Source organism: Hippocampus zosterae, chromosome 11 (genome assembly GCF_025434085.1).
Source record: "Hippocampus zosterae strain Florida chromosome 11, ASM2543408v3, whole genome shotgun sequence".
Lineage (NCBI taxonomy): Eukaryota > Metazoa > Chordata > Actinopteri > Syngnathiformes > Syngnathidae > Hippocampus > Hippocampus zosterae.
The window spans coordinates 11,874,167-11,894,209 of NC_067461.1; the positions used below are offsets into that span (position 1 = coordinate 11,874,167).

General features: G+C 39.2%; 2 protein-coding genes across 16 annotated transcripts in view; both read left to right on the forward strand.

Moving 5' to 3' along the window:
- Positions 1-20,043, forward strand: part of psme4a (proteasome activator subunit 4a) — a 415,963-nt gene that overhangs the window by 126,439 nt on the left and 269,481 nt on the right. The gene's annotated exons all lie outside the window — the stretch shown is intronic.
- LOC127610233 (neurexin-1a-like) overlaps positions 5,573-20,043 on the forward strand; it is a 230,181-nt gene continuing 215,710 nt past the window's right edge. For 12 of the 15 annotated variants that reach the window (XM_052080106.1, XM_052080107.1, XM_052080117.1 and 9 more), the window contains exons 1-2: positions 5,573-5,760; positions 7,778-9,002. In XM_052080106.1, the coding sequence (XP_051936066.1) occupies positions 8,291-9,002 (712 nt within the window). In that variant the 5' untranslated portion in view covers positions 5,573-5,760; positions 7,778-8,290. The remainder of the gene's footprint in view (positions 5,761-7,777; positions 9,003-20,043) is intronic. The other 3 variants (XM_052080109.1, XM_052080116.1, XM_052080118.1) reach the window with 1 other exon arrangement.

Consider the following 20,043-nt stretch of genomic DNA (forward strand, 5'->3'; position numbering starts at 1 on the left):
TCCACTGTGTCAAGAACTCTGGTGCAAAGGCTCTGACCCAGTCAGCGCGCTGTCAGTACATCATCCCATCATCATGCACCTTCATCGGCTCCCATGCAATGAAGTTTTCCATTGAATGGCACATCCTTCCATGCCATTGCACTCTAACAAACCAACAACCTCCTCCCTGCCCAGGCAACAACAACATTCTGAGAGACATACGTGTATGTCTCATGTCTCAGTGCTCTTGAGTATATTTACAAATGTATGTTCCCATCTCATTTACGGTCACTGATGGTGTCGTGGTACATTCACATGACTTCGATGCAGGCAATCAATCAATCAATCCCCACTTATTGACTGTATGAATGTGAGAGTGAATCATTGTCTGTCACTACAACTGCCCTGTGACTGACAGGTGAGTGACCGGTTCAGGATATGTATGTATGGATGGATGGATGGATGCATTCATCTGATCGTGTAAAACATGCATGATCTAACTGTTTGATGAAGTGAACAATTGGAGATCATTAAACACAAGAACATTTAAACTCAGTAGTCATTAATCACTTATTCAGAGGTTGTCACCCTGCTTGTGTCTTTCAGACTACACTCCAATCCAATCACGCAGTGAGGAGTTTTCAGTCATCATGAGAATACTTCTCTTGAGACTAGTAATTTGGGACATTTATTTATTTATTTATTTATACATACATACATACATACAGTACATATTCTAAAACAGTGAAGACGTTCTAATGTCCACTTTAGAGGCACAATAAATCCAACAAGTGAGCTGTACAATACATATTCTGTCCCAAAAAGAAAGAGCAAATTTAATATGGCATTGCATTTCACGTTAGCACAAAAGGAGGCTGATAAGTGTCGGTTAAAGAAACAATATGGTGATAACATGAAACTACTATTTGTGTTTAAATGATCAGTGATGCTCTTTTTATTTCTTTTTTTTGAATGAGAACCTTCTGAGATATTATCTTTTTCAATCCATCCATCATCCATCAATATTCAAATATAAAGTCCAACTAAAATATCTTATGACAATAAATAACATGTTTATTTGTGTGTCTGTGTCTGCAATTGTGCGCACACGCTTTTCAATTTTGCCTGTATTGAGCCTGCATTCACCATAAATGCTTTCTGTGACAATAGTGAATGAAAGCAGCTCCCTTGAAATGTTGGGATTACTATTTGTGACCAGCGGGTGTGTCATCACTCTATTTTATCAGGCCATTTCACACTAGCTTGCATTCAATGAATATAATTCCTCTTTATCAAACATTTTACAGATAGCGGACAGTGATATGGCCACACCTTTTATAACTCGTATCTCCACATTTGAGCATTGCCAAGTTAAGTAGTTTTTGTAAGACTTCAGCTTCAGTTAGGTGTAGAATTAATTTAGATAAAACCCAGTCTGTCGGGATGAGAGGTTTGTTGTAATACGACCTCGCACAGGTCACAGACAAAAAGAAAATACTTTCAACATTAAATGTATATTTATTGAAACTGTTGCGATCCCACCCGAACTAATAAGCTTAACAATATGTAATGTTTTTGACAAATGTATATAAAATGCCCCTTTAGAAAAGGTCAAGCTTTCCAGTCTTTTTCCATGAGAGAATTCCTACTTGTTTCTATTATTCGTGGAAATTAAAAGGATTCCACACAGTCATATCCACCAAATAATTTTGAAGGTAAACTGCAGTTTGCCGCTGTGTTTATGCGTGATTAGCACCTCTAAGGCCAAGCAAACTAAATATATATATATATACTGTATATATATTATAAAGAAGAGTGCAGAGAAGATAAAGTGAAGACTTTGTGATATCTTTTTTCCTATCTTTCACAAAAAAGAGAGCGTGGTGTTATAATGAGCTTTTGTGATCTGCTGACCCAACCGTTTCAGAAGACTTCTGCTATTTCTGAGACCTATAGGTCCCACTGACACTCCTGAAATATTTGAAAACAGATCTTGAATGTTATTTCTATTTTTATCTCTTAACTGATTCATATAAGCGAAAGGAAATTGCAGACGTGAAAGCACCCACACAAACTGCAGTAGCTCAAACTACTTCCACAAGTGTTGAACTGGCTCAAAGAATAACAACCCTGTTCATGTTTGTGGTGGCATTGTCACGCAAATGTCACAGCTACATTTAGAGTTGAAATACGAACACTTTTACACAACATCAAGACATCGAGTCTCAACAGTGTGACCTTAAAATAAGCCACTTATCAATGGAGTTAAGAGTGGAATATACTTCTGTTTGCTATGGAGCAGAAACATTGCATTCTGGAGTAATGGAAAAAGGTCATTTGGACTGAGTCGAGATTGATTCAGTTTCAGAGCATTACTGAAATCTAAGTGGAGAGGATATATTATATCTTGTGCCTATCATGCATCTATGATGCTCATGCTGTAATTGAGATATTTTGAGTGTGATTTTTTTTTTTTTTTGTATTTATATTTTCTGAGACGTGGGTACAAATGGAGCACATTTGGTCATTGTGTTTGTTTATGCCCTCCTCTGTCCGACTGACATCTCAACACAAATGTATACTGAGCATGTGGTTCTACATATTCTTATATAAGATTATGTAATTGACAAACTTTGATGAAACTTCATTCTTGAATTAACGTTGTAAATATAGGGCAGTGCCATCGTATTGGCAAGTATTGTATAAAGTGAAGGGGGAAAAAAAGTCAATCGGACATCAATTGATCCAATAATCCATGAATCAAAAGTTGATAAGGAGAGTGGCGATTTGCTCCGGGATGTTTGCTTGAGCTTTAAAATTTCACTTTTAATCAGCTTCTTGGTCACGTTAATGGTTTTCTCATGTATCATTTCTACAGGGTCATTATATAAGAGTCAATACAATCAGCGAGCTCAATTTAGCTGGACATGCAAGCAGTTCTTTGCAGCCCACACTGGTATGATTCATTAATACATCGGAAATTAAATTCAGAATTGCAATGTCCTTTTCTCTCTTTTAATCTAATCAACGAAACGACACACATTTCTAAATTCAATCATTTTTAATCTGAGGGGGATACAGTTGCTTTCAAGAGGAACGAAAAAAATATTTCTGTGACAGGAAAAGCACACTTTGAAAGAACACACACAAAGATTTACTTTAGAAAGATTAATCATTACATCTTGTGGGTCCATTAAGCACCAAGGCAATCTTTTCAACAAACGTACCACTGACCGCAGTGCTGCAACTCCAGTATGAAGTTTTCCAATCCATGGTTTTATATTGCTCTTAATCGGTTAATGAAAACAACTTAGCTACGTTCATATCTAACCGCTTCATACCATACATAATAAAGCAGGATATGAATCAAACATTTTTATTCTTTTTTAATTTATTATTTATTAGTTGTGAAAGCACAATATAAATCAGCATATATTGTATGTATTGTATTGTAAATACAATCATCTGATCATGATAAAATAGACTTTTCGTCCAGTCCTACACTAAATATTCATATTGTGGTTTGTACAGACGAGTCGACCATCGTCATTTTGTTGAATTTACGACTATGCAGTGTGCACATTGGCCGGTCGCTAATCACATAGTTTTGGTTTGTCAAGGAGGCAGAGCCGCTTGCAGCAACAGACGATAGTTCTGAATAGAATTATTCCCTCACCTTAATTGATTAATTTGTCTTCTATTTATGAATGTGCAGCTTTGGTAAGTGAGGGAGAGTAAGTCAAGGAGAAGAAAATCCCGGCTTTTAAACAACTTTTCTGCCCACACTGTCAAGTAGAAAGAACGCAGTGAATTATTGAACCACACACAAAGAGGTCTTTAATTATTGGCAAACAACCCAGATTCTTACCATGTCGAGCCCAGTGCTGTGGTCGAGGAGAGGTTTTCCCATTTGAACAAGTTGTTCAAACGGTACCCGCTTGTCCCAGTGGTAAGCGCACCAAATTGAGGGCAGGTTTTCTTTGGCTGGAAAGACCATCACGAGCCACCTTCATACTCTGGTGTTCTAGCGTGTTTATATTCTGTGTCCGTTGTCAATATAGATGATTACAAAGCATTCCTTCCTCCTGTTATTTATTGATTTTTTTTTTTAAAGTCCACTCATGTCTTGAAAAATTATCTGTGAAACCAACAGCGATCAGTCAGTCCAGTGGAGACCTGCAACTACTCCTTCATATATTGGACAAACTACCACATGGAACAATTAATAGATTACAGATAAATTCTGGATATATTGATTTGATATGCACTTCAGTTATTGAAACACATGAAAATTGCAATCAACTTATATTAAAACCGCTTATAATTAATGATTTACACAAACTAAAATCATCTGGATCCAAATGCATCTTTTAAATAGACTATACATCTATTTTGAAAAAGAAAAAAATCTAAATCTAGATGTTTATATCATTTTCAACATTATTGAAAAACTTAAGTAACTTCAACACATCATTCTTTTCAGTGTACATGCATTTTCCTTCAATTATCAATGTGTTTTGTCTGTATCCGTTTTTTATGTCCCAGTTAGGTTATGTGCTTTCATATTAGTTTTGCCCTCACTGCCTCTTTCCATCCAGCCTCGGTTCTTGCCATTTCTTGGAATTTTCACTGTGATAGTCCTTCGCTCACAGGTTAGTGATTCACTCGCTTGGCTTCCTTTCAGGCTGCGTGTGTTCAATTCTCATCCCGTGGGAACTGTGTATGGTTGTCTGCCTCTATTTGTGCCCTGTCCAGGGTTTAGTCTACCCTTTGCTTGAAGTCAGTAGGCATATGCACAAGCTCTTCAAGAGAATAAGTGGCATAGCAAATTAATGGGCAGAGTGTCCTTTTATGATGTTTCAAACTCCACTTTGGCTTTACATATTGCAGTAATATATATATATATATATATATATATATATATATATATATATATCCATCCAGAAGGATGGATGGGTGGATGGATGCATTCAGCGTTTCAGATGATGGATGCATATCCATCATCTGAAACGCTTATTCTCACAAGGGTCACGGGCGCACTGGAGCCTATCCCAGCTGACTTCGGGCAATAGGTGGGGTACACCCTGAACTGGTTGCCAGCCCATGGCAGGGGAAAGACGAACGAAGACGAACAACCATTAACACTCACAATCACACCTCAGGGCAATCTACCCAAATAGCTGTTTCCATCCCAACACTCAACCCCCACTGATCTATCTATTGATCGACCAGTAGGCCTGTCCTTCCCTCCATCCTTCCGTCTAGCCCATCCACCCATCCTGGATCCATCCATTCATTGGTTTATCCATCCAGGAGTCGGTCCGACCCGCCGTCCGCCCATGCATTTATCCAGCCATCTATCCCTCGATCCATGAGCTCAGGAGCGACCTGTGCACAAAGTATAATAGGTTTTGGTTGTACTGCAATTCATCACTGCAGTTTTTCGAATAAGAAGTTAGTATGTCAATAGTCTTGTTTGTGTGTGGACACCGAGGCGCTGTCCAAGGTGCTGCATGCAGCCCCTCCCCTGCACGAGGGAGTCACGTGGCTCCCAGTGTCTCTGGCAGCTCGCAGTCCGTGAACGAGCTCAACCGGGAAAGCACTCTGCACCTCTCTCTCTCTCCACCTCCACCAAAACTGGATTCTCACTCTTCCGCTCTTCACCCGAACCCTCGTTGGTCTTTTTCAATAGTGTTGTTTTTTTTTAAATTTAATTTCTCTCTTTCCTTACGCGATTGTTTTTTTTAAGCCGAGGACACAGCGGAAGGAAGCGCGTTGAAGGTAAATGGCACCTTAAAATAACTAGATGTAAAAGTGTAGAAGTGGCTTGTCTCCTCGCACGTTGTTTTTCAGCACACATATTGATAAATGTGAGATGTTTTTGGCCAACGTGTTTTTGAGGTGGAGTCTTCGTCCTTGTCCTTTTTGCGCTAACTATATTAAAGGTCCGGTACAAGTCTACGGAGCGCAAGGAAGGTGATCATAGCGCAACATTTGATTCCCCTTTTGCCCCTCGCCCTTAACACTTGTGTAAAAATGAAACAGAAATGCATTTGGATGCAAAATAACACTTCTGAGCTTCGTCGTCCGCAGCAGGATGTAAAGGCACGAGATGTGTAAACGATGATGATGCCGTCGCTTTTGGGAAAAAAAACGCGCCTGGCGAGCATCGGAATGAACTGTTGTTAGTTAATAGCCTACCATTTTCGAAAACACAACATATTATTTACTTCGCGTTTCCGTGAACGTGGCCGAATCTAAATCTACTGTTAACGTAACGCTACCCTTTAATCATACAAGAAACAATTTGAGGTAACTGAGCGCATTTCGTTACACAAATCGCCTTTGTGAGCAAATGGCGCACTTTTTTTCTTCAAGTGCGTGTTTTTTTTCCTGTCCAGTAATTCGCTTCATGCAAATGGATGTAAAAGTAAAATTGATGAAATTGCTGATTATATATTATATGTTTTCTGATGGCGTTATTATAAAGTGAGTCAGCTACTCCACTTGTGCTTGTGCTTGTGCATCGTAATTGCGTTTTGCAAACACCCTAATGATCTATTTACTGCATCAAAGACCACGTCCATGTCTGAAGTACACGTTCGCTTGGAAAAAAAAAAAAACTGTATGAATGATGAGTAAGGGCGGCATGATGTGGGAATTACACAGAAAGCCGTGCATCGATGAAGATAGCTTGGTTAATACATCACAGCATAGTATATCAATCTTCAAAACATATTTTAAAATGCCCCCTAGTGGCAGTGATCTGTTTAAGGATGATCGAGGGAAGAGCTGATTTATGCCGGGCGGCGATCCCATGCCATTGTTGCTGCATCATCTTGCGTTTCATCTTCTTGTGGATAAGTCTTAGCATTTCAGTGTGACTAAAAAGTATTTGCTTACTGCTCATGATAAACATTTGATTCTTTAAGACTGAATCCGCTGGCTGGTGGCACTGCTCTCAGGCAACGTAAATATGCAAGAATCATGCAGTGGAACCTCAACGGTTAAATTTGTTTACCGTTGTTCCCATAGGAAATAGCAATCCAAACATCACCTGTATGTCTTGTCATTATTAGGGTCGTTTACAGGTAGGTCTTAAGCCAGGTGACTTTGGATGAAGGGTGGGTTACTCCTTGGACTCTTTGTCAATGAAATACCAAAGAAATACACAAATCTGAATGTATTTGTTCTGAAACTGTCACCATTATAAAAATTAAAAAAAATTACAACTCAGGCAATAGCGTGAGTGACAATTTATTTTTAACTCTCATTCAAGTGTAAAAATAAGGGAACCACTGTACAATAGTAAATTAAAGTGGGGTGAGGGATCATTTTAGGCCAGTTCACTTCACGTGTACTTTGTGACATTCTTCACAGCCATACAACTGTAAAAAGAAGTCAGTGGCATCATTTAAAAACTGAAAAACAAAAGCAAACTTCTGATTTGTGATGGTCACGGATACAGAATGTGCAGATGGGGACTATGGCTCGTTCTAGATGTGGATCAATTTACTGTTACTTTGAATGTCTTGTACTGAGCAGCCAGGGCAGAGACTTGTAGTGCTGCTGCGTGTAGGAATGGTTAAATTACAAATTGTGTGACTTTCAGGGCATTTGAATGTAGCGGTTCCGCTGTAATAGGGAACATATTTGTTTTGGCAGTCAATGCTTGTTTTTTGCCATGGACACCATTTTTTTTATTTCTCTAATTGTGAAGTATATAAAGGTACAGGCAAATGTAGACTTGGTTCAGGTGAAAGGCTGCTGCTGTACTGACACTTTGTTTCTTTTGCAGCGAACTTGCTTGGATGGACAGACTGCCTCTTTTGATGAGCTCATCAGCCAGTGTGTCTCCATATGGCTTATTTTCACTTTGTTAGAGAGGATGCGGGGTGAAAAGCCCACAGCAAGCCTTGCAGTTACCAGCCAAAACCATGTTGGCATGAACATGAAGATGAAGGCTCCAATCTCAACTCATGTGAAACTGTGCATTCTCTAACTGGCATCAGGAGGAGCTCTTCCGTGATCACAAACAATTTTTTGTGTTTGAAGCACTGTTAATTTGTTTTCCAGAGCCATGGCAGAGAGGACCTTGAAACAAATCAGGTTATTTTGGCACAAACAGCCCAGGCAGTGCTAATATTTTTCTCTGTAACAAAATCAAACATTGTGCTTCGATTTGTTTATTGTACAATGAGACCCTTAATTGTCTGCCTCTTCTCTGTCACAGTCAACTCACGGCACTTATTGCTGAATCAAAACGTCCTATAAATACATTTAGCCATCTGCATAGATTAGTGTTCTCACAATGGTTTTAGAAAAGCATCACAGTGCCCACTTGATTTGGGTCGGGCTGCTCATTTGTGGCTACGTAGAAGTTGGCACTTGCCTGGAGTTTACAGGTGCACAGGGACAGTGGGCTCGGTTCCCGGTTTGGAACGCGTGCTGTGAAAGTGAAATGAGTTTCAACATGAAAACAAAGAGCTCCAACGGGCTGCTGGTTTACTTTGATGACGAGGGATTTTGCGACTTTTTGGAACTCCTCTTACTGAACGGGAAACTTAGCCTTCGCTTTTCCATCTTCTGTGCCGAGCCCGCCTTCGTAATATCTGACACGGCGGTCAATGACAGCCAGTGGCATGCTGTCACCCTAAGGAGAAACTTTAAGAACACAACCCTGATGGTGGACGATGAGATCAAATGGGTGGAGGTGAAGTCCAAAAGACGAGATATGACAGTTTTCAGCCACATGTTCGTCGGCGGGATTCCGCCGGAGTTGCGATCGGTGGCATTGCGGCTCACATCTGCTGCCATCAGAGATCAGCCCCCTTTCACTGGTTGGATAACGGACATAAAGGTCAACAACACAGCATCTGCCATTGTGGACAGTGAAGGGGTCATAAAGGACCTATGCGGTGCAGCCAACATCTGCTTAAATGGCGGACAGTGCAGTTTAATCAACAACAAACCTACCTGTGACTGCTCTCAAACCGGATTCCAAGGAACGGACTGCAGCGAAGGTAAGATATCTTGTATCCACTTTGACTTTACAAAATGTCTTCTGTAAAAAGCACTAACTCGAAACATTAAGCGATATTTGTAAATTCAAATTCCCCACAACATGGACATATTTTCAAAAGTGAAACAATCCCTTCCTGTACGTCGTGAAGTCCGTTTGTTCCAGTAATGGGATGTGTGCCATTGATCTGCTGTTGTTTGGAATGAGTGGATCTCCTGCTAGGCCTCATTAAGAAAACACACTGGTGCTCTCCATCCCCAAAGGTCTCCTTCCATTCCTATCCTACAGGTCCGCTGGGATTGGTTGACCTATGAAACGATCCCACCTGTGGCTTCCATCAGATGCAAAAAAAAATGTTTGATGTCATAGAAGGATTAAATGATCAAAATTCTTCATAAATACAACAATGTAAGATGCATAGAACCACACAAAATGGTGACGCAAGATTGTTATGATCTTGTCGGTGGTGTGTATACAACGACACGAGTAAGAATCCAAATGCTGTCCCATAATGCACCATTGTTTTGGCTACTACTCCTTCCGACACATGCATAAATCATAATGTCTCTATGGATTCCAACCCAGGGAAATGGAAGTCCTCAATAGGTGGACCTCTTTTTAAGCACCCCCAGCCGATCCCCAGGTAGTACGAGTCAGTCGTGAAGTGTCTGAGTTAAATTGTCAATCAATCAAGAGCTGTTTTAATTTTAAATAATAATAATAATAATAATAATAATAATAATAATGCATTTTATAAGCGCCTTTCAAGACTCCCAAGGACACTTTACAATAACAAAAACAATAAAACACAATACACAATACACAATAAATGCAAGTATAAAAAATAACTTGCCCTCAATAATATATTTCATGACTAAAATTTAAATAAATAACATACCGTATATTTGTGATGCTAGATCATTTTATCCAGACTAGACGAGATGTTTAATTTCTTCATCCAATTGACTTGTTGTGCAGGTCGATCAAATTTGAGATCGAGAAAGCAATGATTTTACTTGATGCGATGGCATTGCCAGTCACATCCATTCTAATTGCTCTGAAGCCGATCAGATGATGTGCGGTGTGTACATTATAGTAAGAGGCAGACATTATAGACCTCAATTCACTTGGTCCTTTTCAGGGGGTTTATATTCGAGACATATGTTCCTATTAGCCCTATTAAATGTTTGAATGTTAATTTTCCGGTAGGCTCATCCGAGCATGTAATATTTTGTTAACAATAAGCTCATTAGGTTAGGTTTAATTGACCTGTAACTGCAGCCCAAGTTGCTCTCATTGGATTGCCGATAGTTGGTGAGGCATATACAACTAATTAAAATGTCGTCCATATAGCCTGCATGTTTGAGTTCTGCTGGATTCCCATTTCTATGATTGGCTGACAACAACATGAGTGAACCTTCTGAACTGACTTCATGAATTCAGGCTTTAATCCACTGGCTTTAAAATACGGAGTGGAGCCGCATCTATTTGTCATTTCAAATTACTGGACATCAATATAACAAAAATCTCAACAAAATTTTACAGCCTGCATGGTCACATCATTTATTATTTATGTATGATGTATAGTTTTTTGTGGTAGTGGATTTGTGCAAGAGAATGATTCTCGTTTTCCCCATAGTCAAGTGAGGTGTGAATGAGATTTGAAAAAAACGATTCATTGATTGATAGAAAGAATGATTAACACCAGGTCAGAGTAACCAATATGGTATTCCACCCACTTCACATGCTTGCAAATATGCTCAATTAAGCAGCCAACAAAATACAATATTTTCTTGTTTTCTTTTTTGTGACATTTTTTATCTTTTTTGTGAGTTTTTTTCTTATGCTTTCTCCATTTCATAATTTTTCTGAGTTTGACTACTCAAGAAACCCAACTGTTTCTTTACAATTAATGAAAATGTCGAACAAAATAACATGCCCTCATTAAAATGCACAAAACAAAGGCAATAATGAATTATAACATTATTATTCAAATCATGTCATAAGGAAAAGGTAACTGTTGGCTTTTCTTCTAATCCAGTCGCAACACTAGCCGGGTTTACATGGAGCCATGTAATCCTATTAGAATGTATCAGAATGCCCAAACATAATGAAACTGCTTCCATCGGAATACAACGGGTGGTAGAGTTCTTAAATGGCGTCATGTAAACAGTGCAATCAGAATAGCCAGCGTTCGGTCTGCGCATGCGCTGTCTTGACGTAATTGTGCCGTGACGTCGTTATAGACGCACCGTAAAATGACAGTGTCTTACCTGAGTTTATGTGAGATCTTGTTTGAAAGGACATCCAACTTGTTTTTATCAAAATGTTGCTTTCATAAAAATGCTTAAAACTATCACCACTACTGTGCTAAAAAAAGAAAACGAAAAAAAAATGTAATTTGTCAAAACTACATTTTGACAAATTACATGATGTTTCCAACAATCCCCGCATGGGTGTCACATGGTTCGTCTGATGAACGGAGTGAATCATTTAAACGGCGGAAAAGATGTAAACAAATGACAAGAAATCTTCATTTGCAATGATTTCAATCTGACTGACAAAAAAAAAGTCTCCATGTGTATTGTGGGCTATTGTGTTTCAGAGACAGTGCCATACTCAGATTGTGTGAATGCAGGTTATTGATTGCATTCAATAGGTTCACAGTGAGCAATATCTTTGCCCTACACAGTACGGTGAACAGAATTTAATTTATGCTTGCTTTATCACCAACTAATTGCTGCAAAGAAATATGATAAATGGCCGTCCATCCAAATTCACAGCACTCATTTAAAACTGAGACGGGGAACTGGCATTTAGAAACGAATATTGAGCAACGGGAGCTTCCAATTATGTCACTCAGAATTAGATTCAACCGCCAAATTGAGCAAAAATATTTTTATTGGCAGATCCAAATATGTCAGCGTAGTGAACAAAAGTTGTCCTCCATCCACATTTCAGCTTAGCTAATGCAAGCACCCGGATTCAACCTTAAAATACCTTGAAATTTTGACATTACCTGTCCATTAAATCATTTCAAAGCTGCTCTATTACTTTGATCAGATGAAAGGATTAGTGGCTGTGCTACAACAACTGTCATCTCTCCCCTGCTCAATCACAAGCATGCACATTGCATGACTACGCCTCCACAAATCCCTTTGATCGGTGAGAACAATTATTTAAATGCATTGTTTGGTAGCTATCGCTTAGTCCCACTGAATCTCTGCTCCCGTTTCTCATTAGAGAAATAACATAGATGCATTGCCATATTTTCATCCCGATAAGATGAAATGATGTCGTTCATTTCATTGCACATTAGCTCAACACAAATCAGCCCTGGAAAAAAAAGACGAACTAAGAAGATATAGCACTTTATTTGGTCCATTATCTGATTCATAGGCAGTTTGACTTATGCTTGAGCTAGTGGAGACTGCCTTGAACAGTAAAAGCATACATATGTGTGCAGCGACCAGGCCATATTTCACAGTCTCAACCAACCTTTACTTCCAATAAAGGAAATGTCATCAATCAACTCGTGCACTGGGGCAGGAGTTAGCGCGATATATTTTCACAATAGTCACTCAGTGCACTTTCTTGCCTCATGAGCTCGACTGTCTGTCTCTGGCTGTTATGGCAATGCTTCTGGGCTCCATTGTGCAGTGTTTTGATACTGCTGTTCCCTCCGCTTTTGGAATGGAGGAGAGAGCAAATTAGCAGAGTGTTAAATTTGTCACAATTCAGGTCAGGGCACCTATTTTTCAAACTCTTCTCTCAGTGGATTTGGTGTTGTTAGTTGACACAGTGCAGTGAGTTGTCATTGACGCACACACACACACACACACACACACACACACACACACACACACACACATATATATATATATATATATATATATATATATATATATATATATATATATATATATATATATATATATATATATAATACATCACATTTGTAAGCGCCTATATATGTGCACAACAAAATATTGTAGCTAATTGATTGCACAATTTCCCACAATTAATCACATATTTCCACTTCTACTTTCAGATGTTCACTTGTATAAAATGTTGGAATTTGTGGAAAACCATCAAATAAAAAGTATACTTCAATTCGAATACTGTTCAAGTAACTTGGCTCTCAAAATTCTCCATACACACCTGAAACATACACTTCGTGATCCTAGCCGTCCAGTGGCAAACAAAACGTTCCGCTTAATGGAAATGTAGCTATTAATAGTAACCTAACTTAGTCTCAGATGTGCTACTAAATCTGTCAACTGACCCCGGCACCAAAGGGGTCACCTCTCGACAAAGATGGTGCGCCATATTCCACAGTAGTGACTCATGCAATCCTTCACTCACAGCTTCGCAAATGGAAGTGCTGTGCATGTTACAGGGCGTTAAATTTTTCATTTGAATGAGTGCTTCCTACAACGTACGTTGATCACTGCAAGAGCACAAAACCTATATCTGGGAAAGTGTCATTTTCTAGAAGCCGAAGTGCGGCTCCCCTCAGACAAAAGCAGATTAATAGTACGTTACTGCCTCCGAGTCTAAAGACAGATATTGGGATCAAAAGATTAGAGGCATTCCCTGTGGGATTTCTATCGAGTTTAAATGCAACTGTGACTGTCAAAGGGTGTGTAGACAGTTATTTGACAGTTCTTCCTTACACCTTCTTTTTCTTTGTTTTCATTCATTCATTCATCTTCCGAACCGCTTGATCCTCACTAGGGTCGCGGGGGGTGCTAGAGCCTGTCCCAGCTGTCTCCGGGCAGCAGGCGGGGGACACCCTGAATCAGTTGCCAGCCAATCACAGGGCACACAGAGACGAACAACCATCCATGCTCACACTCACACCTAGGGACAGTTTAGAGTGTTCATTCAGCCTGCCACGCATGTTTTTGGAATGTGGGAGGAAACCGGAGGACCCGGAGAAAACCCACGCAGGCCCGGGGAGAACATGCAAACTCCACACAGGGAAGCCGGAGCTGGAATCGAACCCGGTACCTCTGCACTGTGAAGCCAACGTGCTAACCGCTGGACTACCGGGCCCCCCTTATGTAAACATTTCATTCGTTAAATTATGAGCTCGATAGCCATAGGAAGAGAAGTACTGTAAAACAATGCATACAACAAAGACTCCACTTATGTGTCTTTAGTACATTTTACGTGAAACGGTGAGTGGTGGGCGGGGGGCAGGGACTCATTATCAACTAATTTATTATTTTGCATTTTAAATGTCTATTTTATGGTCATTTCTGAAAAGAACATGGGACATATTCCTCATTTACAAAATTTTGAGCTTTTGTTTTGACAATTATGCATCGGCCACAATAGGAAGTGGGGGTGATATTCTCCCGTAGACAAACCAGTAATCAACGCCTCTGAACACTCCATTTGACCTCAAGACCATATCAATCTGTCATTAATCAAATCAAAAACAGCACCACAATATTACAACAACAGCATTTATTTGATTCCAGACTGCAGACTATGTTTACAATTTGACAGGGGCACTTTTGAAAAATCTGCAACATCAAAAAATACAAGCATAGTTGCAATGTGCAAACACTGATACTAAAACATGAATGCTCTTTCATGCCACACTCCTCCCTGAAGTTGAAATTCTTTGAGGTTGTCAAATTATAAAAGTAAGAGGCACAATCTCCATAGTCTGTGATGTAGTTTGTGTCACACTTTCAAGACTTTTTGCAGCTTAGCTTATTTTACGTTGTATTAATGCTCGCCAAGTGTTAAAATCAGCCATTTGATTCTGACAGTGCTAGAGTCTAAGCCATAGCTGTCAAACTCTGGTCCTGGAGGTCTGCCGTCCTGCATGTTTTCCATCTCTCGCTGTTGCAACACCTGATCCGAATGAAAGCCTGATATCGATCCTGTTTGAATCAGGAGTGTTGCAACAGGAAGACATGCAGGACGGGGGCCCTCCAGGACCGGAGTTTGACACGTCTGGACTCTTGACCATTTTGTAACGTTTTCCCTCGATATGTCTCAGCCCTTCATCCTGAAGATATCTATCTTCACGTTAACATTACTAACGGCTAATCTATATTTAATGCGCTCTGTGCTCTGTGTATGTGTGCGTGTTTTGTTTTATTTTACTTCATGTCATTAGATGGGATATTTCACACATTTGAAAGAAAAAAAGCACCATTCTGGTTTCTTTAAGTCACTTCAAAGAACAATTTTGGCAGAAAGACACTTGGTGATAAGAGGTGCATAACACTTAGCCCCCAAAAAGTTGCCCGCTTTGTTTTATAAACTTTGACAAGTTTAATTTCTTAAGCCTACCCACCAGGGGAGCATATTACCATTATTGCATCACAGAAAAAAAGTGTCCTTGCCTGTAACACGATCCCAGATTTTGTCAATCCTGGGATTAAGGTTATAAGAACTAGAGTATACACTGCTCCGATAATCCTGTTGGATCCTTCCAAACCACAAGATGTGAAAGAATGACAAGGTTCTACCGCACATCTGCTCTCTGAAATCCCCCCTATGTTTTGCCTGTCTCTCTGAAAAGATCACCATTGGACTATTGTCAGCACAGCACGCCATCTGCTCAGAACATACAGCTGCACAATACGCTTAATCATGTGAAGCATATATATATCAAATCGACATCGAATCGACATACCGTGAAAAAATCAACATGTGGCCGTTTTTACGCATGGCGCACTGAGCGATGTCGATGAAAATGGAGCCCTTCGACTCATTACTCTTAATTTTGGGCAAAATTGTGATTTGACAACACATCCCCTGCTGGCTTTGCCCTTTGTTTCAAGGCTTGTATATGTTCTATTTGCACCTTCCTGCGCCATTTGTTCAATACATTTTTTCCCCCATCCGCTGTGAATATTTTCCATGATTTGTAGTTTATAATAATTCAAAGAAGAGTCCTTGTCCCATCTGGGATAATGCAAATAATGTATTAGAGTTATCCATCATTCCTAATCTTTCCAAGCTGTTATTGTTAATATAGGAACTTGCAAAGAATGCATTCTGTATTAACCTTCTGATCATTTTCATAAAGTTAAAAGACAACATTGCAAACAAATAAACAATATTCACTGTAAAATGATTTGATAAGCTTATTTTCAGGAGCTACTCTTCTCGTTTTCAATGTAGTTTAGTTTTATGTCATTAGTTTCAGTCTACATCCATCACAAAATAGACCATCATGGCTTTACTTACGTGCAAATACAGTACATATCCATCCATCTAATAAAAGGCCATACTTGGTGTAAATCACACATTCTAGCCAGTTCAAATAGGCATATATAATTATTGCAATAACATACCGCAGTTATACAGCATACATACACTTATACACTTAGCCACTATTTGTTTCAGTTCTTTAGTGCCCTGTCCTCTTTTTATGTCGGTTTAGAAATGGTTTACTGTAACTGCAGAAAGCTAGAAAATCTCAATTTGGAGATCAAACTACCATTGATGGGGCTGACTGGTTGGCTGTGTTTTTCACAGCCTGCGCTCATCTCCGAAATTACCAACATTGGGTTAAACCCGCCCCAAAACAGAGATGTGCCACACAGGAGTCAAGCCACGTCACAAAAACAGAGCCTGCAATGTTAACGCAAAGCAGAAAACTACAGAAAGTTTCCTCCAAAAGACAATTTCCATTGAATTTTTGGATGTACAAAAGATTATTAACTATTGCAAGTCATTCATTATAAAATCAAATTTTAACCTACAAAGTAGATTTGAATGAGACTGAATAAAAATTCACCAGTACACTTCCCATTTCTGGCTTAATTTGCTTTATTTGCCTATCATCTAGTCGTAGGAATCAAAAGCACATGTGCTTCAAGCCTCTCTCTGTCATTATCAAATGAGCATTACAATAATGAAAGCAATTATTAAGCAATTCATGTTCCAGTGTTTGATTTTAGGTTTTGTTCAAACTGACCTACTTAAAGAAAAAAAAGAATAGCAGCATGACAAAACTGCTTCAGTTTGAAGCTATTTGGAAATTAAACTCTTGTTTGGATAAGCGGCGATCATAATATTTAACATGAGTTAACGTAGTTTCATGAAGTTACTCACTGAATGTTATCGTTTCCTAATTGGGCGTCATAACAACTCGGAGCAGGAATTACACTCAATCAGTCAAGCGATCATACTGTTGATTTTATGAATTATTTTAATAATTGATTGTGATGCAGTTTAGGCTGTACTACCTGGCTGCAGCCAGCAGAGGGGCTGTTGATTAAGGCACTGTTGATTCAGTTCCAAGTACCGGTAGTTTGGGAACAACACGTCATCAGCAATGGGATCTACAGATCTACTCTTACATGATGGCTTTTGGAGCATTCTCTGACACAAACAACTTTTACAAAATAATACTCTATTAAGGGGCAGTATAGTGACGTTGTGGTTAGCACGGTTGCTTAGTCAAGAGCTTCTATGTTCAAATTTCAAATCGGGCCTTCCTGTGTGGAATTTGCATGTTCTCCCCTTGTATAAGCTTTTCTCTGGATACTCCGATATACTGCCACATTCCAAAAAACATGTTAGATTAATTGGATCTATGCACCTAACACCGTGACCTCAAATCCATTGTAGATAAGATAATTGACCTTTTTCAGATTTGGCTCAAAATGACAACAGTGTTTTCATAGTCTTGCGTTAACAGCTGGGGATGAGTCTTAAACAAGTTTATTTTTTGTCATCCCCCACCCCCACCCCCACCCTCCCAAACGCAAACCAAACAGTACCATGCACATTGTTGGGTTCCAACATGCAAACATTAAAGGGACAGACATTAAAGCCCACTCTGTTCTTTGGAGGGGGACTTACAAAGACAATGTACCTCAGTGATGGTTATTTTGGGCAAGTCTTAAAAACATCAAAACCAGATAAGACTTGGCCTCTGCCATGAGTCAACTTGCGCACCTTTTTTGCTGTATCAAATGTTTTGAGATGAGCATTTTGACAAAGGCAGAGGCAGACAGACATGAATTTCCAAAATGAAATTTTTTTAAGACTCTGATGATCAATAAAATATCGCTTTTTGTTCAGTCTCACATTGTGGCCTGTTACTTGTCCGCAGCATTGTGGTTGGGGACCCATTTATTAAAGTGCTCAGCGGAACATGAGATGAGAAAGCAGAGAGTTGGTCATCCAATACAGCATGGGTGAAACCGCAATAGCAATGTACCATGGCTAACAAGGAGAATCTCAACTCAATCTAGAGTAGATGAGTGGATAAAAAAAAGGTAGGCGTGAAACAAAACCTGGAAGTAAAACTACCAGAGCAAGCAAGGCAAATATACAAACATTGAAGAATAAAACAAACGCCTACTGCAACTCAAACACCACATACACCAATTGGACCGATTATAGATGCCCAGCGGAATAACACAATATACGGTGTTTGATACATCACACTTGTCTTCGTTTCTTATTTCACATTTTACAGTTTTACACTAATAGTTGTTTAAAAAAAAACAGTTGTTGCTATTTTCCACGTCTAAGGGCTGTACATCTTCAGGGTGCAGTTAAGTCGTTATGCGGGCTCATTTGATCATCAAGTGTCATTATCATATTAGGGAAATGATTTTAGTGATCCTGGGTATCCTGGCTTCAGAGGCCGTCCAAACTAAAAGACAACGGTGATATTATCTTAAGTCTTATAAAAATTCACCAAATATTCACCTCAACACATCGAGGAATCGGATATAACTACGAAGGTGGAGACCAACAAACTATTCTTCCAATTTCACTCACAGTAGATGTACTGTACAATATTTGCAAGGTGTCCCAGTACTTTTGAGTCGGGATGTTTGGTGTCAAAAGCAATGGAGCGGAACAAACAAACAAATGACGTAATGTGTAACCTTCCTCAATGTGTTTTGTGTCATTACTGCATGCCAGATGTTTCTTCCAGTAAAGCGGTGCCTTGACTTTCTAATGTAATTACTGCACACGCATTATGAGTTTCTGTTGCAAAATGATCAGTAGCACAAGATGCAGATTGTGTGTGATAGACAGCAGAGTGCATTTTAGTGTAGTGTTACCGGCACAATAGCACTAGGATCACTTTGACAAGGGGATTAAAGGGATTTATGTCTCTGGATTAGAATGTAACCAGCTGGGTACATTTCTGAAAGAAAGTGTGTGGAGACCATGTGTGTGTGTGTGTGTGTGTGTGTGTGTGTGTGTGTGTGAGAGAGAGAGAGAGAGAGAGAGGTGGGTGGGGGGGGGGGGTTTATCGGGGTTTTCTTTTAATGGCCTAGTATGGCAGTAACGTTTCTTTTCATTAGAATGGAGAAAAATGAAATCACAATGGTGGCATCAAAAGATCATAGATTGCATTAAAAAATGTATTGTACACATTTTTAGAATTGATTTCTCACTTCAACGTGATGATGCCAATTGAGTTGTTTGCTTCGATAGCGGTTGTTGTGCTCTATAAATACAGTTGATTTGAGTAGATTTTAAAAAAAGAGAATGAGCTTCCAAAGCTAATGGCGTAAAGTGAATAGTGGGTAATGTGTAAGAAAGTTAACATTTTACAAAAATAAAGTCACAGAATTCATTAAAAAAACTAGGCTTTGCAGAATAAATGAATTATACTATTAAACACAAGTTATAATAATCCACACAACTCCCCTTGCGTTTTTACAGTGTGAATAGAAGAACGAAAAAAATGTATCAATGCCCCGCCTTTCAAAAGTAGTTAAGTGTAATAATTAATCTTAATGTCTTTGTCAGTCTTTGCAGTTTCAACATCATCGTACATTTGTTTGCTTTACAAGTGTCGTCATCATGCTTTGCCTGGATGCTTTTTCAGTCTTGTCATCTTCAAGCTTTGTGAACAAAGTATCCAGAAGGTCTTCAGATGTCCACCTGTAGGAATGAAGCATTCCACAAACTTGCATTTGTGCTTGATAAATATGTTTTCAAAAAAGAAAAAAAAAAAGTACCCGATTTTAATGAGGCAACGGCAAACTGGTCAAGTGAAACAGTCGGGTATGCTGTTATTTTGCAATTTGTTC